Genomic DNA, 25,048 nt, shown 5'->3' with positions numbered 1-25,048 from the left:
CCTATCAAGATATAAGAAGCATAAGAACACCAAATAGACAGGACTAGAAAAGAAATTTTCCACAACATATAATAATCAATAAACTATTGCAAACCAAATCTAAGAATCCATCAAAAAGAAACCATGATCAAGTTGGCTTCATCCCATAGATTGAGGGATGGTTCAACATATATGAATCAGTAAATATAACCCACCATATAAACAGACCGAAAGACAAAATACACATGATCAACTCATTAGATGCAGAAAAGGCCTTTGACAAAATCCAGCATGCCTTAATGATAAAAATGCTGGAGAGACTAGTGATACAAGGGACAGACCTCAACATAATAAAGCAAACCCACAGCCAGTATAGACTTCCACAGAGAAAAACTCAAAGCATTTCCACTGAAATTAGGGTGTCCATTCTATCTATACCTAATAATTACAGCACTGGAAGCCTTAGCTATAGCAGTAAGACACCTGAAAGGGATCAAAGGGATACAAATAAGAAATGAAGAAGTCAAAGTATCTTTCTTTGCAATTGATATGTTACATATGAAAGATTTAAAAACAACTTCACCAGGAAACATCTAAAAGTTGATAAACACTTTCAACAAAGTAGCAAGATACAAAAATAACATACAAAAATAAGTCACTTTAATATATATGTATACATACATACAAATATATTTGCACAAATATAAATATATATGACAAACATACTGAGAAATTATGGAAATATTACCATTCACAATATCATCAACAATAACAAAATCTTGGAATAACTCTAACCAATTAAGTGAAAGATTTGCATGGTAAAAGCTTTAAGATACCAGAAGATGGAACGATCTCCCTGATTTCAAGTTGTACTACAGGCTATAGTAACAAAAAAAAATCATAGTACTTGCATACAAACAGACATGTTGACCAATGGAACTGAATTGAAGATGTAGATGTAAGTCTACATGACTTGTGGACACCTGATTTTTGAGAAGTCAAAAATACACACTAGAGAAAAGTCAGCATCTTCAACAAATGGTACTGATCGAACTGGATGTTGCATGTGGAAGAATACAACTATGTCCATATTTGTCACAATGAACAAAACTCCAAATGTATGAAGAGCATCAACATAAGACCAAATGCTCTGAATCTTATAAAAGAGAACATGGCGAATAGGCTTGATTGACACAGGAAAGGACTTTCTGAACAGGATACTGATAGCATAGGCACTAAGGCCAATATCAATAAATAGGACTTCCTGATATTGAGAAACTTTTATATGTCAAGGGACACCATCATGAGAGAAAGTAATAGCCTACAGAGTATGAAAAGATCATTACCACTTATATATCTGATGTGTGGTTCATATTTAACATATATAAAGAACTAAAAACCTGAACATCAAGAAAACTTTAACAAATTTAAAAGTGGGTGGCAGAACTAAGTGGAGTTCAAAAAATGAAACACAAATGGCTGAGAAACATTTAAAAGAAAGGTTCAACATCCTTAGTCAAAAGAGAAATGCAAATTAAAACTACTTTGAGATTTCATCTTCCATCAGTCAGAATTTCCAAGATCAATGAAACAAATGACAGCGTATGCTGGAGAAAATGTAGGTAATGGGAAACACTTAGTCATTGCTGGTGGGAATGCAAACTTGTACAGCCACTATGAAAATCAGTGTGGTGACACCTCAAGAAGCTGGGAAATTGAGCTCCTTTTTACAAAGATAATTTACTGATCCATGTTCACTGCTACACTATTTATAATAGCCAGAAGTTGGAAACTACCTGAATGTCCATCAACTGATGAATAGATAATGAAAATGGGGTATTTATACAATGGAATGTTGTTGAGCTGTTGAGAAAAATGATATTTTCAGGTAAATAGATGGACTCAGAAAAAAATCATCCTGATTGAACTAACCAAGACTCAGAAGACAAATATTCTATGTTTCCTCTTGTATGTGGATATTAGCTTTTAAGCTTTCTGTATGTGTGCTAGAACCTGAATAACCACAAAGGTGAGGTACCTAGTAAGGGACCCAGGGAAGGATAGGATCTCCAAAGGAAGGGAAAATACAACATAAGGGTATAGGGAGGACCTCCAAAAGAAGGGAAAATAGAATATAAGGTTATGAGGAGATAAAGGAGGAACTAGAGTCAGAGGATTAAGTAGGGAGGGAGATGGGAGAACAGAGTAAAGGAGGGACTATGTGAGTGACAACTAATGCTAAAAGTTATTTGAGAAAACATATAGAAACCTACTACTGTAGAAGCTTCCTAAAATACATGTGAAAGGCATCTAAATGAAGTCACCATATAATGGAGACAATGTCCCCAACTGGACATAAGCTACCAAGGAAACCCTTAAGTGCCAGGAATTGATTACATCTTGCTGAGTTTTTGGCCCACAGAGTCCTATGGAATCCTTCAAACATTTCAGGGTATTGCCAAGGCTACTGGCTCCTCTCTTCACAACCTGATGTTAAGACCATACTGCTGAAGACAAACAACACTTACATAATTAAATACAAAGAAGTCCAGCTGGTGCCTATCTAGAAGTTTCATCCATACTGAATAATGTTCATACTGTGGGAATATACTCTGCACTCTATGAGAGGAGAAAAGTAATCATCAATATAATCCAAATATAATCCATATGACCTTCAGCAGTGAACTGCTTGCAAAATATACTGGTGCAATAGTGGTACAGATGTTATGAAAGCAACCAACCTCTTTTTCAATGGATGTAAGGCTTACTCTAGGAGATGGACTCCATTCCTGACATTGCTAAGGTGGTCAAGAACTTGAGACTAGATAGGTTATGACCCTAGGAGAAACCTAGTACTGTTATTCTGCCAAAGGAACATAGAAATAAAATTACTCCTAAGGAAATACTACTATATCCATAGATCCTTGCCCGACGCTCATCAGAAAAGCTTCTTTTTTCAGTAGATGGGACCCAGAGAGACCCACTACTGGACAATATGCAGAGAGTGAGAGACTTTGGAATTATCAGTGCTAAATGAGATGTCTTCATCAAACCCCTCACCTAAAATTCTTGGGATCTCTACAGAGGAGGAAACAGAATGATAATAAGACTCAAAGGTGATGGGTGACTAGTGGAACAGCAACTTTCAGATACAACAGGAATAATACACATAGGAACTCACAGAGATTGTGGCAACACTTTTTTTCATTATTTACAGGAGGAGAACAGGTATATTAAGGATTTAAACGTATGTGAGAAAGTCCCAGATACATCATGTTTCCTTGCACCTCTCCCCCTTCTTTCTGGGCTGTCAGTGAGAATCCAACACCAACAAGAAAACCAGCTAGCCGATTCTCCTCCATCTGTCATACCTATGGTGCTAGAAGAAAAATAAATACTTGGTTGTAGCAGTCTCTGAACCTCTCTTTTACCATCCACAAAATGGAAACACTGTGGAAACTTGTCTGTAGATAACATGGAATCCTTTGTATTCTTGTTTGGTCTGTATGCTTCTGGTTGCTTTTGTTTTGTCTAGAATAAGACTGCTAATTATGAGTATTATGATTAAAACACTTGGGGCTGGAGAGATAGCTCAGCGGTTAAGAACACTGACTACTCTTTCAGAGAACCTGTGTTCAATCCCCAGCACCCACATGGCTGTAATGTCGAGATCTGACACACTTACATCAAAGCAAAACACCAATAAAATAAAAATAAATACATTTTTTAAAAGGCTAGGCAATGATGGTGTATGTCCTTAATCCCAGCACTAGGGAGGCAGAGGCAGGTGGATCTCTATAAGTTCAAGGCAAGCCTGGTCTACAGAGCAAATTCCAAGACAGCCAAGGCTATACATGAGAGACCCTGTCTTGAAAAATCAAAACAAAACAATAACAAAACCCAAAAAACCAAATACATCCAAAAAGCCATTTATATTCTACAAGTAAGTGTACATTTAAAATCAGACATTTCCCCATGACCTCTTCCAGTGAAGTGAAAATAGTAACCATACTAAGAGAATAATCACAGAGAACTAACGGTGTCATAAACTGAGTCTGAGATTCAGAAAATTTCATCACTTTATATGACAGATCAAGCAAGCTTTGACATAAGCCTAGTTATGTAATAGGTTATTTTCCTTCAATGATATTTCATGAAAACTGTCTTTAATTTAGTAAGTTTTTAGTTCTACTAATAATAAACAATACAGCAAATCTTCTTTTGGGATAGAGATAAGAATGGCTTAAACATTAATAAGTGACATATTCTTACTATTTTTAAGGGGAAGCATTCTATTCTGATTTGCATTTCAATGTCAGAATATTATTAGAGCTGGAGTGTGATGTGGTTGTAGATCCTTTCAGATATGTTTCCAACTTTAATATTTGTTAAACAGTTATAATCTGAGGCAAGATATATGTGGCATTTTTGTATAAATCCTCCTTTGATTTTTCATGAAATATCATTGTGATTGCTTGTTGTGTGGTTTAATAAAGGATCTAGTTATTTGGAATGGTGTCAGACAATGTCCTGTGGGACATTTCAGTGTTTTCTTATAAGAGAAGGAAATGTCATTTATTTGGAGTATGATTTAAAAATTTGGCCTTGGAGTTTTCCCATAGAAATGTACTATAATTTATAAAACAACTTGGCCAAAATTCATGACACTTTCCTAAGTGGTGGTGGTTAAACACTATATGAACTGAGCAAGTTAATTGGAAAGACAGCAAGGAGGGTAGGACTATGGCAGGGTTTGGAGGAGGAAAGGGATGGTAATGATGTAATTGTATTATAATCTCAAAAACTGAAAATATTATTCTGAAAAATAAAACCATACGAGAGGGATTTTTTTAAAGTTGGAAGTAATAGCAAATAAAATTTAGTAGAAGTAGAAAATTAGAGTAGAAATTTAGTCAGTGTTGTTAAACTGATGAATGTGTTGATATTGGAATGCTGTTTCCAACGTTCAGGAAAAGTAACATGAACTGTAATATGCTGGGGCAGAAACGGACCACTGCTATTTAAAAATGTATTTGTTTATAATTTGCAGAAATGTTAAACCTAAAAATATGTACTTATTTTTAAAGTTAAAAGTTTCTTAGCCAGACAGTTCAAACATAACTTTTCTTAATCAGTCCTACAAATTCTAAGGTGATAAGTGAGCAAATGCATTCAGGCTCTTGCTCATTTGAGGCTGTTGTAAGTTCTTGCTTTTGGAGAGAGTAGTGAAGGGAAAAGAAAGAGGAACCCTTGCTGTCTTGTGGAGACTTAGAACACCCCAGTAGATGAGGCCACAGGTAGCTAGCTAGCTTACTGTTTTTCCTAGAGGAGAGTCTCACATCCATCTCAGTTGGGTTCATTTTATTTATCAGATGAAAGTAGTGTGCTTATTTTTTCAGGATTATATGTACATTCTTATTTGGACTCCAGTGTAGAATTATAAACTTCATGGTAGGTTTCTTAAATATGTGTTGTTGTGTAGCACAAATCCTAATTGGTCGTAATAATAAAAACCTGGAGCCAGATATCAGGGAAATGCCGAAAGATCAGACAAGCAGAGCAGCCAGACACTAGAGATGTTGTTTTTAGTAATGTTTACTTTTTAAAAAGAGATCTCCTAAGGTTGCAGATGGCTGGCTCATCTCCAGTATGCTGGTGATGTCTCTGGCCACTGAGCTGCAGGGGACATGGCATTGATGTTCTGGGGAGGGCTGTATCGGCCAAGTAATCTTTCCTGGTACATTGCATGGGTGTGGAAAACTTCCAGTTTTGTTTCTTTAAATCCAGAGGGTACAGATGTCTTAAACTTATTTTTAAGATTAAAATCTTGTTTTAGGCTAATTTATATGAGTCTGTTCTTCCTTTCCCCTATGACTCTGTTTATTTCTATTGTTTCCTTCTTTAATCCTGGTTTTATTAGAACTCACAGTGATAACAGTCAAATTATTATTTCTCAACATCTGAAGTGCTGAATAATATTTGATGATATGCAAATTGTAGGTTCAGAGGAACTATGAATTTTCCAGTCACTCAACAAAATACACATGAGCTCTATCAACAATAACTGCTTTGCAATCCATTAATCCATCAGGAGTATATTTAGTTTCTTTTCTCCCTGTTAGAATGAACAACTTTATTTACTCACTGAAAATATCTTACTAAATTCCCTGCCATATGCTAATGACTGTTGAACCTCTCTTTTTGTTTTTTTTCTTTCGAGACAGGGTTTCTCTGTGTAACAGTCCTGGGTGTCCTGGAACTCACTCTGTAGATCAGGCTGGCCTTGAACTCAGATCCTCCTGCCTCTGCCTCCCAAGTGCTGGGATTAAAGGTGTGTGTGTATCACCACCTCTCAGCTTTGGTTTTGTTTTTGTTTGCCTCTGTAATATGATCTAACATTTTTTCATATGCTTAACTAAAAAATGGTTATTTTTCAAAGATTACAGTAGGACAAGTGATAAAACAGGAGCAATTTTTTTTTTCATTTTCTTAATGTGGATTTACACAGGTAATCATTTCAAACAGTTACTTTATCTTAAATGTTGTATCTATAGCCACAATTGCAATAGAAACAAGTTATGTTTTATTTCTTTAGGACTGACATTTATGTGACCTTCAGCTCACAACATTCTAATTCAATCTGTCAGCAATGAATTGTACAGGACCTTACTTCCAGTTTAGTGTTTTTATGGGACTCCTGAGTGTGTGAACTAGTAGGTCCTTGATTCTTGTGCCTTCTCTTGGGCTCGTTTCCTTTTGTTTGTTTGTTTAGTTCTAGTCCAGTGTGTTAGTTTTCGTTTTATTATATTTTATTATTATTCCTTAGAAGCCTGTTTTCTAATGAGAGACAAAGTGGATGGGATGGGATGGGAGGTGGGCAGAGCAGAGTTAAGGGAGGAAAAACTGTGATTGGGATATAGTATATGAGGAGAAAAACCTACTTTCAATAAAAGGGAAAAATAAAGGGCTGTGGTTAAATGCAAATAAATAAAATAAAATCACCATAAAAATGAGGAGTTATGTACGTGGGCTTTTCACAGGTTGGTGACGAAGTGAGGGAGGGTCAGTAGGTGGCAGGAGAGTCAGACTCTTCAGTGAATGAGGACTGCTAATTGATCTCATTTGCTTATACGATCAATCACGAACTGTCTTCTGAGTTTAAATAGAACCTTATAAGGAGGAATGAAAGATTTGTCTTCACTTATTTTCTGTTTCAAAAGGTAGAAAGGGTTTAGAATCCAACTCATCACAGGTAAATGAGTGCTTACCGAGTGTCCAGGAAGCACAGGAAAAGCTTCCTGGGCCCCAGTGAAAACCTGAGACAATAAGATATTTTTAGTGTCCAGTTCCTTTCCATTTCATGTGAATAACTACAATTGAGAATTACTAAGTCAATATTCAGGAGTAACTCCAGTAAATACAGGATGGGACTGTGCTTTAGATTGTTCAGTGCCTCGATCAGTCTTTTCCTTCCTAGCACACTGTAGTGTTTATTGTTCAGAATTTTACTGTTCATGCCTTTTGAGTTTTCTGGACTAGTTTAATTTATTCTGTGTTACAATTATCTCCTGAAGGTCAAGTAACCTGGTTTGGTTATGAAAGTCCTCGTAGCTTCTGGGACTATATCAGAGTGGCTTGCCGGAAAGTTTCTCAAAACTGTATCTGCAGCATTGAAAATATGGAAAATGTCAGTTCCTCCAGAGCTAAGGTAAGATTTGACAGTATGAAGTATGTCTAATCTAATTAAAAGTTATTTTACCTGGGCAGAAAATATATGAACTCTATATTGAAAAAAAAAAAAGTTTAGTGTCTTTTCTTTGTTGCAATTTGCACATTACCCAAGTTAACATCCTTTAGAGGTTACATTTTTATTTTATTTCATTATATGTATGTACTTATTTATAATACGCTTTGTTGAATCATCACTGTTGAACCCTGAATAGCAGGAGGATATGAACCTACTCACTACAATTTTCCTTTTAAGAAGTACTTTAAAATATACCCTGTTCAAGCTGGGAATGTTAGTGAACTCCTATAATTCCAGCACTCAGGCAGCAGAGGCAGGTGGATCTCTGAGTCCTAGGCCAGCCTGGTCTACAGAGTGAAGTCTAGGACAACTGTGGCTACACAGAGAGACCTTGTCTTGGAAAACCAACAATATGTATATATAGTCCTGAGGAGTCTTTGGGGTCTTCAAAGGCCTTTCTTTGAGGGTCTGTAATCTCCAAACCACCACACTGTGTTCTTTTTCTTTTCACTGTGTTAACATTTACACTACTAATGCACAAACAGTGGTGGCCAGACCTGCACAAAAGAAGGCAGGCAGTGGCATCAAGTGACAGCAGCAGCCATGAGTGCTTTCCTACCATACAGTCTGTATTAAAAAGCCACTTTACTTCAGAATGTCTGCTAATGGCATAGTAAGTATTGATTGTTCAATTCAAGCTTTGACTATGTATTGACTACGTAGTTGGTATGATACAATTGGTATGTGTAATATGACTGGGCATTATTATGCATGCCTGTAATCTTACCACTAGGGAGGCTGAGGCAAGACAGGGCATTGAAGGTTTGAGGCCAGCTTGGGAGACATAGTGAGGTCCAGCCAGCCTAGAATTTCTAGTAAGCTATGTCAGAAAATATTTCTTTAGCATACTGAAATACAGTGGTTACTTCAGTAAAGATACTGCAATTGTTTATACTGTGAGCTCATCTAGGCACTTTTGTGTGATGCTATCTTTATTTTGAAGAAACTTACAACATGTCACTTGGGAACTGAAGAGAGAGAGACCTGTCATTTAAGTGCTTACCACACAGCATAAGGACCTATGTTTGATCCCCAGGATCTACATGAAAGCCAGGCATGGTGGCATATATCTGAAATTTCTGCTCTGGGAGGCTGAGACACACAGGTCCTTGGGGTTCACTGGTCAGCCCAGTGAGAGGCCTCGTCTTAAAGATCAGTGTGGACAGCTTTCGAGGAGTAAAGATTATCCTTTGACTTCCACAGACACTTACACACATGTGCCCACGAACACACACACACACACACACACACACACACACACACACACACACACAAAGAAAAACAATTTTTTTTCAGATGTAAGCATTTGGAAGACATTTCTTGAAAGAAACAACCTTTCTTCCTTAAGAATATGTGTAATGAAACAACTGACAATATTTGTTGCTAGTGGTCAGCTTTTAAGCAAAAATTAAACTTTTGGAAAGCTTGCACTCAGTGCTTTAAGCTTGATGAAGGCTTTTCTGATGACATTGATGTTATCAGGAAATATATTTTTAAACTGTTTAATAGAATTTAATATTTGATAGACTTGCCTAACTTATGTTTTCCAAGTGGCCAATTCATGTAATCACAAAAAATATGCAAAAGTAAATAATTCAGTTTAAGATAAGCATATGAATTTAATGTAATACCGTATTAAAAGTTCATTGTTTTAGTTAAATACTCACATTGCATCTAACTTTTAAAAATTACAATTTGTGTGTGTGCGTGTGTGCGTGTGTGTGTGTGTGTGTGTGTCTGTCTGTCTGTCTGTCTGTCCGTCTGTGTGGTGCATGCTGTATTCAAATGTACAGATGTGGACATCTGTGCATACACATCACATGCAGCAGTCACAGCAGGATGTTGGGAATCTTCTTTCATCACTCCTTACTTTGTTGCCTCAAGTCAAAGTTTCTTCCCAACTGGAAGGTTGCTGGTTAGGGCGAGGCTGGCTGGCTAGAGAACCTCTGGACAGCTGTTGCTCCCCCAGTGCTAGAGTTACAGGTGTGCACAGTCACGTTGGCTCTCTATGTGGCTTGGGTGCTTATGCTTGCAAGCAAGTACTATTGCCCATTGAGCTGTCAAACCATGCCCACTGACTGAGTTTTAGAATGTTAGGTGTAAAAAATATTAATAGATAGATATAGTCTAGCTGAAAGCTTTCTTAGGGTCCTCCATAACTTTAAAATTTGTGAAAACAAATCAAAACAGACTTTTAAAAATGTCTGAGATGCTAATGTAAGGTGTTTTAGCCTTAATTTGGGAAATATTTTATGTTTTATTGGGCTGTCGTAAGTAGAAAAATAAAGATTTAAAGTTGAAATTGCATCGCAATTGATTTGTATCAGTCTTGCTTTCCCTATGACTTAGGAATGGAATCTCAATTTTTTTAGGTCAAAAGATTAGTTGTATTTTGGAGGAACTGAATCTATACAAGCAAAACCTGTGGCACATAAGCTTTCTTATTTTTATTAGGTCTTTTCACTGCCTGCCTGGGATTGCAGTTGGATAGCTCTTACTAAAATGCTTAAGCCTTCTTTCTGTCCCCTCCCATTTTTTACTGTAAACAGACTCTCATACTGTAAATTCTGATTATGATTTCCCATGTCCTAGTCCTCCAGTTCCCTCCCCTCCGCTCATCCCATCCGGAGCCACACTTTTTCTGTCTCTCACAGAAAACAAACAGACATCTATATAATAACAAAATAAAATAAGAGAAAACAAAACAAGAAATGCAGAATAAGACAAAATAAAGAGAAGAAGCTCCAAAAACACATGTAGATGCAGAGGCACATATGTTCTCACATATGGGAATCCCTTAAAAACTCAAAGCTGGAAGCCATAATACATGCACAAAGGATCGGCATTTAGGTACTTAGCTTCTTACTTTTCTATGAGAAAAATGTGTTTTGGAATCAGTCATTTTCATAAAGAAGATCTATGAACATAATCAAAACCTTTCAAACACATCAGTTTTCCAGCGTTACTTTCCTCCAAGTCTCATGATGATATCTGAGTTGAGAAGCTATGTCTGGGATTCATCCAGATTCAGCTAGATACACTTATGTAAGGGGAAAGACACCTCTGTAAATCTCAGTTTCTCATCTGGTTAAAGGAATAGTGACACTGCCATTGCCTTTTAATTTGTTAAGCTATGTATTTAATGGTCTTCTAAATATTAAATGTCAGTGTTAGACAGCATTTGAAATTGAGCATTACTTCTTCACATTCTTCATAAATAAATACTGTTGATGATCTAAATGGCTTTGAAAATGCAATGAATGGCAAAGGTAGTTGGGCTTTAACTTCAAATTTTACAGAAACAGAATTTTCCCCCATCTGGTGGTAAAATCAGAAGGTTAGATGCTCAAATCTTGTGAGAGAGTAGATTCCCCTGATGCCTGGGGTAAGACTGAGGACCAGAACGTGAAAATGCTGGTAGCTTCTACAAGTTGAAAGTGGACACAGCTAATAATCACAAGGACAAGAAAAGGGACTTCAGCTGCCAACCTACAAGAGCAGAATTTGACTATCAACTGGCATGAACTTGGATGTAGATAATCTTCCTGTGGCCCCCATTTTGTGTGACCCTAAATAGAAAGATCCTGGTGTTGTCCGCCCAGACTAATGCATAATGAGAGATGCTGAGTCCGTGTGCTTTAAAACCTCTAGACTTGTAATTTACTGCTTAGCAAAAGAAAACTAATACAGTTTTCTGTAATAAAATCTAGTCCCCCACTTAGTTGGCTATAAGCAGAGCTTATTGCCTTTCTTTCCCCAGCAAGCAGTGTGCTGTGTGCAACTGCTGCATTGAGAGAGGAATGTTTAGCATAAATAAGTCTCTCAACCACAGTTGAATAAAAAAGTGTTTTATAAGTTTTCAGTATTGTATTATACAGATTAAGTCATCCTTAGAAGTGCAATAATTTACTGCTTGAAGCAATTCCTGAATCTTGGATAGTTCTTTTACTACTAGATGGTAAAGTCCCCAAATTCCAAAAATAAAGTAAATTTTAAGGGAAAAATACATAATCATAGTGTAAGCACACGGAATCATGGAGAAGTAAAACAAATTTGTGTTACAGAGTTTTTGAGTCATGAAGGAGTGTTGGTTAGATCATTTACATTGGTCTTGCTTCAGTGACATGAGCACTGTGGCAGGGCTGAAGACCAGAAGATAGCCACTCTAATCTACTCCTAGTGACTCCTCTTTGGGAAGTTGTTCAAGGGAAGTCACATGAAATATGGATCTATAGAGTTTAACTTTCTAACAAAATACTTGATAACCTAAAAATAAGAAACCAACTTTTTAGTTTTCAAATATAAAACAGGAGACATGAGCATAAAAGTATTGTAACCTCCTTTAATACAGACTGGAGTAATATGTACATAACTGGCTTGTCCTCAAAATTCAGAAAGTAATTGAGAAGACAACAGACATTAGAAACACAGCACTTTGATATAAAATTACTCTTCAGAATGAGCCTTAGTTGAAGAGAGAATGTGGTAACCACAGGGCCCATAATGCAGCCATGAAGTCAGAAAGCATTAGAAGAGACAGAGCATCAGACCACAGGCAGGAGAATGGAGCACTGAAGGGAAAGAGCCTTTCCTTCATATCCCAAGAGGAGCTACTTCAGGAGAGATAGCCACCATGTAGAGCAAGACAGGCCCCTTCTGAAGGGAGAGACATTCCAGAAAAGGGGTGGGTGCTGTTCTGACACTTAACAAGGAAAAAAATCAACTATGAGAAAGGAATACATGCTGGGAGTCACTGTTACCAGTATCTGTTAATTCAATCAAATCAAACTTATCAAAAACATCAAGCTAGGTGTGGTGGTACATGCCTTTAATCTCAGCTCTCAGGAAGCTGAGGAGGGAGGATCCAAGGTCAAGGCTAATCTCTTTGTCCCCAAAAAAGAAAAAAAAAAGGACTGGTGCTAAGAAAACTACAAAGAAATAGAACTATAAAGAGTATATCATAAATATGATAGACTCTTAAGTAATTACAGTGGCTAAAAAAATAGAAGGAAAGGTGAGTATTAGGAAACTCAGTGTTTTACAGGAGAATTCTCATCAAACACACATAGGACTTACACAAACATCAACCATTTGCTGAGCTGTAATTGATCTCAGTGGCCTCCCAAGGACTGGGATCATGTAAAGCAGGTTCTCTAACCACAGTGGAAGTAAGCTGGGCTCAATGACAACAAAACAGTAGAATGCTTTTATGAGCGAAAATTTGAAGGACCTCTAAGTAGCTCATCAGTGAAAGAGGAAATCATAATCAAAATTGAAATGTATTTGAAAAATGACAGTGAAATACAATATATAAAAACTCGACTCATGGAAAGTAGACTTAGGGCTTTTGTGTATGTGTGAACAACCAGAAGTGCTAGAAATCAATTAGCAAAGATTTCATTTCGACAAGCAGCCACAGAAGTAGTAACTGTGAGTAGAAGGAAAGACAGAATCCAGAGCAACACTTAAATGACACTGAAGCAAATTCATTGTGGAATAGCAACTAAAAGCTGATGGCTGGTATAATTCATAGATTTCAGAGAATTTCCTCACAAAGTGAAACGGACTGTAGAATAGCAGGAATGAAGACTCCACCAACCCCATATATCCTGTAGACCAGTGGTTCTCAACCTGCAGGTCAAGGTCCATTGGGGGTAGATACCCTGCTTATCTAATATGTATACTATGATTCATAACAGTAGCAGAATTACAGTTATTAAGTGGCAATGAAATAACTTTATGGTTGGGGTCACCACAACACGAGGACCTGTACTAAAGAGTTGCAGCGTTAGGAAGGTTGAAAACCACTGATGTAGACAGTAAAAATCCTGTGAGGCTATTATTAATGACTTCACACTGATAAATTTGTAAAAATGATAGAAGTGGGAAAATCCTTTGAAAAATAATCACTTACCCAATCTGAAATAGAGAACTCTGAATATCTTAATAATTAGGCTGAACTATAACTAAAATATGCTCCTGTGTGCAGATCCATTTTTAATTTGGTGGAGAATTGTATGAAATTTAGACTTTTGTATTCATAAGTGACAGTCTTTTGTCAAATGTGTCAAGGCAGATATCTTTACTGTTTGATGTCTTTTTACTCTTTTAATTGATGACATCTCATTCTCTGGATGAGAAAGAAAGGGAGAGTTCAGAGACTGGCGTATTTGATGATGAGGAGTTTTTTTTTTCCTCTACTAATGGCATTTTTTCTTTGTTTCTTCATATAGTAAAATAAGGATAGTACCATAACCAAAACTCATGCAGTTCTTATGGGGACTATTTTAATATACACAAAAGTCTTTGAATAAAGCCTAGCACATACTAATTATGTCCTTGAGAACTATCTACATCCATGGCTTTTTTTTCTTGCAGTCTCAATGATTCAACATTGCCAAGTAATAAAGTGTAAATTTCTTAACAGTACTTCAGGTTTTCTATATCTTGGTGCCAACAACCTTCATAAGTCTTGTTTTTCTATTCTAGTAAAAGCTCTTTCATTGAAAGAAAATAAATCATTAAAATTAGTACAATCAGTTACCACAACAGAGAGTTCCACACACATGCAAGGACAGGAAACTAAGTGCAGCCCAGCTCTGTGTGGATTGGAATTAATAAATCAGGAAGCAGGACTTTCCCCACATCTCTTATCTAGCCCCAGCACAGCCTCCTGTGCCTAATTTTCTCTGGATGGTGCCTTCCCTTGCTTCTATACTTGTGACAGTGTGGCCTTTTGATTCCATAACATACTGCTAGTGTCTGTGTCTGTTAGACTGGACTTCAAGTGAGACTCTTGGGGCTGTTGGACAACCAGCAGCCTGCCTTTTCCTTCCTCTATTTCAATCAGCTCCATCTCTGTGGGTTCCTCCAGGCTTGCTCAGAAGGAACAATGGGCTAAGTGCAAAGCATGCTGGAAGTCAATGGAGTGGGAAGCTCAGCTTGCAAGTCCATCCCCATTGTTGATTTTCTTCCCAGCAGCATTGCTGTTCCAGCCTGGTTGTTTTTAATCACTACCTAGACTGCTTCCTTTCTTATGCACGAGTATGCTGAATTCATTATACCTGTGGACATTTTCATGCTTTCCTCCAAGTCCATGGATTGAGCATAATGCAGATTGATTATGCACCTTTATTCCCATTGCTATTTCAGTGCTAGTGTTTTATGTATTATTTGGTTGTCAGGAATTTTCCTGGAGATTTGGGAAGGGCTAGGTAGAAATGAAAGTAAATGAAATTTTATGTTCTCTACAAATATTATTCCTTACATTCTTTCAGTCTAAATAGGCGATGAAAAGGATTAGGGAGGTAGCCCAGTGAAATAAAGTGCTTGCTGCACTGGCATGATGACTTGAATTCAAATCTCCAGCATCTACAAAAAATCCTGGTGTGGTGGCCCTGGTCTATAACCCCAGGTCAAGGGGCCTGGGGGATTAGAGCAGAGACAGGTGGATCCCATGTGCTTCCTGGCCAGTCAATTTAGCCAAAACAACCAAATGAGCTCCAGTTCAATGAGAGACATGTCTTAAAAAAAAAAAAAATGCAGAGCAAAAGATAAAGATACCTAGAATTGACTGCTGACCTCCACACATAGACAGGCAAGTGCAACCACAAACCACATACACACACAGAAACACCCACATCTATAAGGAATATATTGGAGTATTAAGAAAGACTAGCTAATGCCAACTACTAAAAGGGGCAACACTTTCTAGTATTAGTTGGAATTTCTTATCTCTGATTTTGTGCTGAAATGTGCTGATATCTGAGTTGAAATTTTTGGGTTTTTTGGTGAGGGCAGTTAAAACCAGAGCCCGGAGCATGCTAAGCCAATGTTGTATCACTGAGCTACATCCCTAGTCCCTGGCTTATTGCTGTTGTTCTCTATTTTAAGTCTTTGGTGGCATCTTTTAGCTCCAAATTTCATAGCTCATGATTTGGGCTTGTGACTGGTCATATAGTATAATTTCCTGTCAGTATGAAAACTTCCTCTTGGGGCATCAATAGAAAACTATCTCAAGCCAGTGTTGTTGGAGAGACTACGAACAGATGGTTTCATGTATTTTATAAGGGGACTCGTTTTAACTAGCATGCTGCCTTTGATATTGAAGTAGTATTTTATATACATGTACTATATGATTCAAAATATATCTCTAACCCAAGTATCTCATTTTCATCAGGATATAGTAGTAGTTTGATATGTCATATAACTCCTAAAAAACAAAATATATGCTTAATATTATCACAGTTTTCTGCTTTATCTTCTTATATATTTTTCTTAGTCATTCTTTGTTTTGAATTATTTGTTCCATATTGTTAATATGCATATATTTAACAGTATATAGAAAATATTTTTAAGTTTCTTATTTGATCCTTTCTTGTTCTTCTTAGGGTAGAGCCTGGATCAGAGTAGCACTCATGGAAAAACATTTGTCTGAATACATCTCTACAGCTTTGAGAGACTTCAAAACAACCAGGTTTAAAAGTCCTTTCAATTTTCTAATATTTATGACTTGAAAAATCAGAATGAAGAGATAGTCTGAAGTTCTCAACTTTCAGGTCATCCGTTTTCTTGCTGCTCAGATAAATCTGTTGTCTTCTTAGGAAAATGTAATTTGTCACCTGAATATACATTTGACTTACTGGTTTGTGTAAAAGGTACGCATGGTGCCTGGGACGTCTTTTTGAATCATTCTGATTATCGATCTTTCTGTGCTTGGAGCTTCATTCTCTGCTCACTTTTCACTGACAAATTTGAAGGAAGTTCTAAGTATGAAATTCTCAGATAGCTATCTTTCTCCAGGGTAGTGCTTCCTTATTTCTTTGCTTGTGAAGACTTAAATAGATCATTTATTTCTCTCATTCATGTGCAGAATTAATAGTGGCTTTGCTGTCTTTTCAGCGTACTCTTTGAAGATATTATTTTTCTAAGGGTACATAGATTTAAAGGATGGCCTACTATGTGCTCTATAAAAATGAAGCCCTTAGTGCATTTTAATTTTAAAAGGGTTCATACTAGGACAACAGTCATGAAAATTTAGTTCTTATCTAGTGGTCTATATGTGTTGCTGTTGATAATACTACTTTCCTCCATCTCAGAAGTATTTGTAAATGAAAACATTTAATAATTTCGTTACCTTAGACATATACTGTATAGTGCCATGGGCATAGGACACTATGTAAGATAAAATGAATTAGGATTCCAAATGTAGTTATTTAGTTGCCGTATCACATTTCCGGTTCTTCATGCATGGCAGGTGGTAGAGCATTTCCCTTGTCACAGACAGACAGCTCTGCTGGCTCAGGCTACCCTAGGACTTCTCAGTGGCTGTGCTTATTTAACCTGCTCTTATTCCTGACAAGGCTGGCAGAGTGGCAGCTGTAAACCAGCTTTGATAGAGAAAAGATAGGTACAAAGAACTCATGAGTCTGGCACCCCAGTTTCCATGTCCTCAGATGGTGTTTAACATTGTAGATTTTAAGAAAACCTTGACATTTGTCGTGTTCTTTTAGCTAGCTAAGTGATACAGAGTTTCACTGAGAAGACTTCATCTTTGTAGATAATAACTAAAACAGAAAGCTTTTAACTTGGCAGATACAAAGAAAATTTACCATGATAATCAATTTGATCAGGAAAAAGACTTTTTGACTATGAAGGTGCTTTCATAAGATAAATATATGTATTAATTGAGGATTTTTCTTAGCGACTTAATATTCTGGACATACATCTAAAGATGGATGGTGAGATGATGATAAACTCTTAGATCTTTGACAGGAACCTGACAAAATGAAATATTCATCATCACAAGGAGATACACTTAATTATGAAAGAAATTAGGAGTACAGATGCTTTGTAAATAAAACTAGAACACAGTATCAGAATCTAATATGCTAAACCAAAAAAAATCCTAAATTAAAATTTAGCTTACACAATGATTATCTCTTACGTAATTATAATATTTCACCTTTTCTAAATAAACAGTAAAACATCTATCCTAAGTTGTTAATCCTGTTTTTTAGTTGAAATAGTTGGGTGTGGTAGAAATAAGTTTTGAACAGATTGTTTTTGGAACAAGAAGTTTAAATACTAAAGGAAACCCATTTTAGCCTTGTCTTACACCTAGCTGTACTCTGATGAAAAGGAAATGATTCAGCCCTAAACACAAAAGTCTCTGAAATAAAAAGTCTTGCAAAATATACAAACATACTCTATTCAAAACAGAAATGTGGCTTAGTACATATTATGTGCGTGTATGTATGTGTACATAAACATACCTGCCATAATGTGCTTAAATATGAATACATTGGCTTCATAATTCACAAGAAGGAAAATAAGCACAAAGATATTTCAAAATTCTCTTCTTGAATTCTGACCAATAAACGTGAAAACCCAGAACATTTTTCTTTTTACTACTTAATGGCTATTATTTTTACTGAAACAAAACCAAATAAACTTTTTAATTATAAGTTATTTTGAATATAAATCCCTGGCCCACAAACACATTTGGAAGAGTGAGTTGTGAAACAGAAGTACTGGTAAGAAGAATTGTACATTACCTTTTATTTGGATGCTTCTTGACGAAAGTGCTTATAGAAGGAGAATTTAATCCTCAAAGGGTCTTGAGAGTATCTGAATCAAGTGGATCTCTTCTTGTTCTGTCTGACCTCACAGACAAAGAGAAATGGTAGTCTTAAAAATAGTGACAGAGTGTTTACCCCAGTGCAAGGGGAGGAGCCAAGGCAGACAGCTTTGAAGAGCTAATCTGTGGCCGTCCAAGGACCATTGTGGGTGGAGGAAGGGTGGGGAGCTGAAGTACAAATTCTTGGAGAACCTGACTGCTTTTAAATTATTAAAGAATTTCATATGAACTTCTGCTGGGGTGGAAAGTATCTTGAGGAGCAACTGAAAAACAAATAAAAATAAAAACTTCAGGAATTTGGGTGTTACAGATAGACAGCCAGAATTGGGAAGTGATAGAGAAAGTAGAATCTACTAAGATTTGTTTTTAAAAGTGAAAAATTGCTTTGATAACACCCCGGTAAAAACCTCAAGTGAAAAGTGAACTTAAAACTGAATTAGTTTGCTCAAAGTTTAATTTCTGCATTCTCAAAGACTAAAAAATAATTAGAAACAATAAGCTAAGTTTTATAAATGTGATATTTGAAACAATGCTGAAAATATTTTGGAGAAGGCTTTAAGTAATAAAAATTGCCAACAATAAATTTGGAAGATACAAAGATAAAATTGTCTTTATGGAAACCCACATTCAGCTGCTTTAGTATTTAACATCTAACTATAAATTATGTTATAAACAAATATCAGTTTTCACAATATTTTGGTATAAATAAGGGAAGGAATAAAGTATAAAATAAAACTGTAAATTCCTGAGTAATCATTAAAGATGGAGCTCTCAATTTTTGAAAAGTAGATAGAATAGTAATAAGTTGCTAAACCTTTCAAGAACCAAGAAAAAAATTTTAGAATCTATATATGCGCTAAGTGTTTTGATTACAGTTATCCTTTGATATCTGTGAATTTACTTTCTGTGGTTTCTGTTACTCATTGACTGGAAATCCAGAAGTAATTCACACATTTTATATAACTCATGTTACAGGTTGTTGGTAGTACCTGCTTTAATCTATTACTGTTAATCTCTTACTGTAGCTTGTTTGTAAGTTAAACTTTACCATAGTGTGACTATACAGGAGAAACAGCACAGCAGCTGCTCCAGGGCTCACGAAGGCGTCTGTCTGAAGAAACTCGTAGTGTGCTGAAAGTGCCATGTCAGAACCATGTTCAGTATACCAACCTGCCGGCCTCAGAGCTTGCCTGCTGTGCTCTAACATTCTCAAGACTTTACAGCAAGTCTGTTTATAGACAGTCACCATGTGATGGCAGGGCTAACTGGGAGCTGTAGCTCACTGCCACTGCCCAGCTCCTGTCTTGGCAAAGATGAAAAATCAAAATCTGGAGCACAGTTGCTATTGAATGCCCACTGCTTTTTTAGTACCTTTAGATAGACAGAATTGGAAGCCACACTCATATATTGACTGTCTATACACATTTTGGTATTATTTACAGTTTCAGGCATTCAATGAATATCTTGGGATGTTCTTCATAGATGAAAAAAAGCTTCTGTATTAAGATGAAAAAATAAATATTACTAAAAGTTGCTTTGGGTTGGCCTACCTCATAACTTGTGCAAAAACTCTTAAGTAGATCATACTTAAGTACAAAATTATTGAAAGAAACATAGGTTTAATCTTTGATTAATTAATTATTTCCTTGACACAATATTCTATGTGCAAAAAAAATAGATAAATTGGACATCAAAATTTACAAATTGGTTCTTCCATGGACACCACCAAGAAAGTAAACAGAAGAACATAAACTAGGGAAATATTAAAAATCACTTATCTGATAAAGGACATGTATCTAGAATATATATAGAACTTTTGCCACACATTAATAAAAATGAACAACTTTTTCTCTGATGGAGGTATACAATTTGTTCATAAGTAGCAGAATGAAGCTTTGATGGTTAATTGCATTGTCAGCTTGACAGAATTTGGGTCTCTGGATATATCTGTAAAGAGATTTCCAGAGAAATTTAACCATGGAGATTTGATCCATGGAAATGATCCGTGAAGAGATAACCATGAACGTTGGTGACACCACACTACTTTTGGTGTCCCCAAACTGAATAAAAAAGGAAACAGGAGAAAGCCAGAGGAGTACCCCCCCTTCTGTTTCTAGATCTGCTAAAATATGAGGATAGCCTTCTGTTGCCACCCTAATGGACTCTACCATGCCTTTCCCTCCATGATGGGTTACAGCTTCAAAATGTGAACCCGGTTAAACACCTTCCTCTTAAATTGCTTCCTATCAGATATTTGGTTATAACAGTAAGAAAGTAATTAGTGCAAAAAACTCAGCATTATTAGCTATAAATAATACAAATCTGAAGCATAATGATATACTATTTGATATCAAGTGAGATGCATATATACAAAAGATTATATGAAAACATGTTGATGAGAATTTAGAAATTTTGCATCCCTGCCTATATCTTTTGTTTGAAAAGTAAAATGGCATGTCCACTTTGAAAACAGTCAGCAATTCCTCAAAAGTTTTAATGTAAAATTTCCATAAGACATGCCATGTGGGGATGTGAGTCATATCTATATATCAGTGCATGTATGTACAATTGATAACATATAGAGGTATACATACATCTGTTTGTAGCATTGCTTATAATAGCCAAAAGAGAAAACAATCCAAATGTTTACATGATAAAGAGACAAAATATATTGTATCCATTCATTCACCCATAAAAATGATTGGAGTATTGAAGCATATTACAATATAGATAAATCTTGGCAATATATAAAGCCAAAGAAGCCTCTTACAGAAAGCCAGATAGTGTATAATTTCCTTAGCTTAAATGTCCATGATAACTAAATAACTATATAGGAACAGGACTAAGGTAAGGGTATATAGACTGGGGTCGGGAGACTTGTTAGCAGAGGAGTTAGAGGAAATGGGGGGTAACTGCTAATAGCTGTGCTGTCTAGTGTTTTGTCAAGTGGCATAAGCTAGAGTCTTCTGAGAAGAGGGAACCCAACTGAAACAAATTCTTCTCTAATATTGGCCTGTAGCAAATCTGTCGGTCCATTTTCTTGATTAATGATTGATATGGGAGGACCTGGCTCACTGTGGGCAGTGCCATCTCTGAGCAGGTAGTCACTGGGGGTATAAAAAAGTAAACTGAGAAAGCCAGGGGGAAAAGCCACTAAGCAGCATTCCTCCATGACTTCTGTGCCAGTTCCTGCCTCCAGGGTCCTGCCTTGGTTTCCCTCAGTGGACTGTGACCTGACATATGGAAGCCAAATAAACCCTCTCCTCTCCACATTATTTTGGTCATGGTGTTTACTTATCACAGCAATTGAAACCAGACTAAGACAGGTGCTGTGATAGTTGATCTTCATTGTCAATTTGACTGTGTTTGTAATCACCATGGAAATATGCTTCTAAGTGTATCTATGAGGATATTTTCAGAAAATTTTAACTGAGAGGAAAGATATACACTAAATGTGAGCAGTACCATTGTGCTGGAGTCCTGGTCTGAAAAGGACAGAAAACAGTACACTAGCTCCTTGTTTCCCTGGTTTTTGAATGTGGAGGCCAAATGACCAGTGGCCTCACACTGCTGCCACTCTGCCTTCTCCTCAGTGGTAGACTCTACCACCAGACCATGAGCCCAAATCCTCCTACAGTTGCTTGTCAAGCATTTGGTCACAGCCAAGAGAAAAGTAACCTATTCAGGTACATTGTTTCCTGTGGTGTAATGAAAATGGGTTACCAAGAATGGAGCTGGCAATTGTAAAACCAATTAAACTGTATTGTAAATGTACTTAAGTGGGTTAGTTTGTAATCAGTATACTGTTTTTAAAAGGCTCAATGAAGTTATGTGGATATGAAAAGTAATAGGTTTTTATGAATTTCGAAAACCTTATGAAGTGATATGGCCTGTGTTCTAGAATTCTTTTTAACAGTATGCATTGTAGAAAGGCTGAACTTTCTGTAATTGCTGTTTTCCAGTATATTCTATCTTGCTTTCTTCTTCAAAAATCCTACATGTCATTGTTCTCTGGACTCAGTCTTGCACTATCTTTTTTTTCTCTATTCATGTTTTTTTTTTTCTTTTTCAGGAATTTTATTCCTTTTCTTGGCTTTAGATATTATTTATATCATCCTGAGCCCACATTTAAACATCTAGATAAATAGTTCATATATGTATCCCCCTCCAGTAACACTGTTCACTCTTACCAAACAATTTCTCTATTTACACCTAGTTAAACAAGTTGGGAGTGTAAAATTCACACTTGAATTTTCCTTTGTTCTCTGCCCATTAGCAAGCCTCATTGATCCTATCTTAAGTTTATTTGGAATCTCTATCTTTACTCTGCAAGACTCTTAGAGTAAGATAGATACCTTTTATTTCCTGCCTACATTCTTACCTACTAGTTTCCAAATTGAACTTTTACTTTGGCTTCACTGGGAGCCATACACCTGCTGATCTATCTTGAAAGTCAGAAATCATGTCAGTTTTTCTGTAGAACATTTAAATGACTGCTTATTATCTTAGTCAGCATGTTTCAGTTGTAGTTCTTGAAATCTTTCTTGTTTTTTGTTTTGTTTTCTTTTGTTTTGAACTGTTGTCTAGCTGGGTCAATAAGTAATGAGTTGCTTGACTTCTCTGGAGGGTAATGTATAGTGTATAGCAGGCTTTCTTCTGGGCTACTGACCAGTTCCCAAATAAATTATGAAGACTTGGTCTAATCTCATGCTTGTCCCACTGGAGCTTATAACTTAAGTTAACCTGTTTCTGTTCGTCTACATTTTGCCTCGGGGCTTTTTACTTTTCTCTCATTCTGTATGTCCTACTCTATGTCTGGCTGGCAGCAGCCTGGCTGACTAGTCCCATGTGTCTCCCTCTCTTTCTCTCTCGTTTTCTTTTCCCTAGTATCCACTCTCTCTCCTACATACTCTCTCTGTCCGCCAGCCCAGCCTGTTTTTCCTCTGCCTAGCTATTGGCCACTGAACTTTTTATTAGACCAATCAGGTGCCTTAGGCAGGCAAGGTGGAAGAGCAACACATCTTTACATAATTAAACAAATGCAGCATAAACAAATGTAAAACATCTTTACATAGTTAAAATAATAGTCTGCTGCATAAACAAATGTAACACATCTTTACATAGTTAATGTAATATCCACAACAATATAGTAGCAAAGTTAAAGAAAACAACTTGAATAAAAAAGTTATAATTATGCCCTATGTTCAATAAATATAGTTCACTATTATTTTAAATCTTGCACAGCCTACAAAACCTTCTCTGATTAGACTTATGTAGGCCAACATTTCAATTTAAATACACTTGAGTGTAGCAGTTTTTTAATGACTCCAAAATTATGATCTCATCTTTCCCTCAACAAATTATTTACTTACCTTTTAATATTCACCATAATCCATAATTATCTTTTTCCTTTGTTTGTTGCCTATCAATTCACTGGGTCTTTGATATGCTCCAGTGAGAAGGAACTGTGTCTGACTTGTTCACTAATATAAATGCAGGAAGCAGCACAGTTCTTGTCTCATAGAAAGACTTGTTAGTCATTGGTAAAATAATGAATCTCACATTCTTAGGATCTTTGTAGATTTTTTTATTTTAATAATTTTTTAATAAGAGTTTTTCTATTCATTTTACATACCAACCACAGATTCCCCTATCCTCCTCCTTCAACTCCCAGCCTTTTCCCCCAACCCATCTCCCATTCCCACCTCCTCCAAGGCAAGGTTTCCCATGGGGAGTCAGCAGAGCCTGGTACATTCAGTTGAGGCAGGTCCAAGCCCCTCCTTCCTGCACCAAGGCTTATATTATGTCCCTGTTTCACATTCTTTTTAACTCCAGGCATAATGTAATTCTTATTTGTAATGCTGTCTTTGTCTACCATAAAGGAAGATGTTCTCTCAAGTGTTCCTTACAATTCCTTGTATATGGATTAAACTGGAAACAGGAAAGAAGAATGTCAGTAACACCATTTCTTCAGCTTATAAGCTCTCCTGTATTTTAATAATGTACTTTCAGAGTAAAACTTATGATGTTACAAAAGAGTAATTTAAAGCATGACATTGTTCTGGACTAACTATTTCAATTCCTACCCAGAGGTTATTTGTTGTTTGTCTACCTGAAAGGCCTTAGAGAGGCTTACAGAATGCATACTCAGAAGGCATTATAAGGACTCATTTCAATTAGAGCTAACTAACTTGTGTGATCAATAAAAAGTATAAAGATGCTACACACTGCTAGTCACTAACACTTTTTTAGAATGTTTCTAGTGAAAATACAGATAACAATAATATAAAATTTGCTTTTAAAATTTTCTTGCATCCAAAATATTGAACAGCACCCAATGATATGCTCTTTTGTTTATGTGGAAGTTTTATGTATTTTTACCTCGGTACTTTAAATATTTATCTTCTTGGAATTCAGTGTACTGTTTTTGTTAGTGTTCTTAAAAAATATTTTCTTTAGAACAAAAAATATTGTTAAAAAAGGAGTGTTTTCATAGTGTATGCTTACTATTCTTGGGTTAGATGTCTCAAGCTTTTCTACTGCATACTTAGCCAACTTTTTCCATTACAATTTTTCTATGAGATAGTATTAAATGGTTGAAATTATATGATCTCTTGAAATCT

The 25,048-nt window shown here is 36.2% G+C and overlaps 2 protein-coding genes across 4 annotated transcripts in view; one reads left to right on the top strand and one right to left on the bottom strand.

The window, feature by feature from the left end:
- Abcb1 (ATP binding cassette subfamily B member 1) overlaps positions 1-18,484 on the bottom strand; it is a 154,981-nt gene extending 136,497 nt beyond the window's left edge. The window contains exon 1 of the mRNA XM_036180513.1: positions 18,343-18,484. The gene's annotated coding sequence lies outside the window, so the exon portion shown is untranslated. The remainder of the gene's footprint in view (positions 1-18,342) is intronic.
- The window catches only part of Rundc3b (RUN domain containing 3B), a 158,889-nt gene that overhangs the window by 35,045 nt on the left and 98,796 nt on the right, over positions 1-25,048 (top strand). For all 3 annotated transcript variants that reach the window (XM_036180517.1, XM_036180516.1, XM_036180515.1), the window contains exons 3-4: positions 7,554-7,687; positions 16,177-16,262. In XM_036180517.1, the coding sequence (XP_036036410.1) occupies positions 7,554-7,687; positions 16,177-16,262 (220 nt within the window). The remainder of the gene's footprint in view (positions 1-7,553; positions 7,688-16,176; positions 16,263-25,048) is intronic.

The sequence above is a fragment of the Onychomys torridus genome, chromosome 3 (assembly GCF_903995425.1).
Source record: "Onychomys torridus chromosome 3, mOncTor1.1, whole genome shotgun sequence".
Taxonomy (NCBI): domain Eukaryota; kingdom Metazoa; phylum Chordata; class Mammalia; order Rodentia; family Cricetidae; genus Onychomys; species Onychomys torridus.
This window is presented reverse-complemented; position numbering and strand designations above follow the sequence as displayed.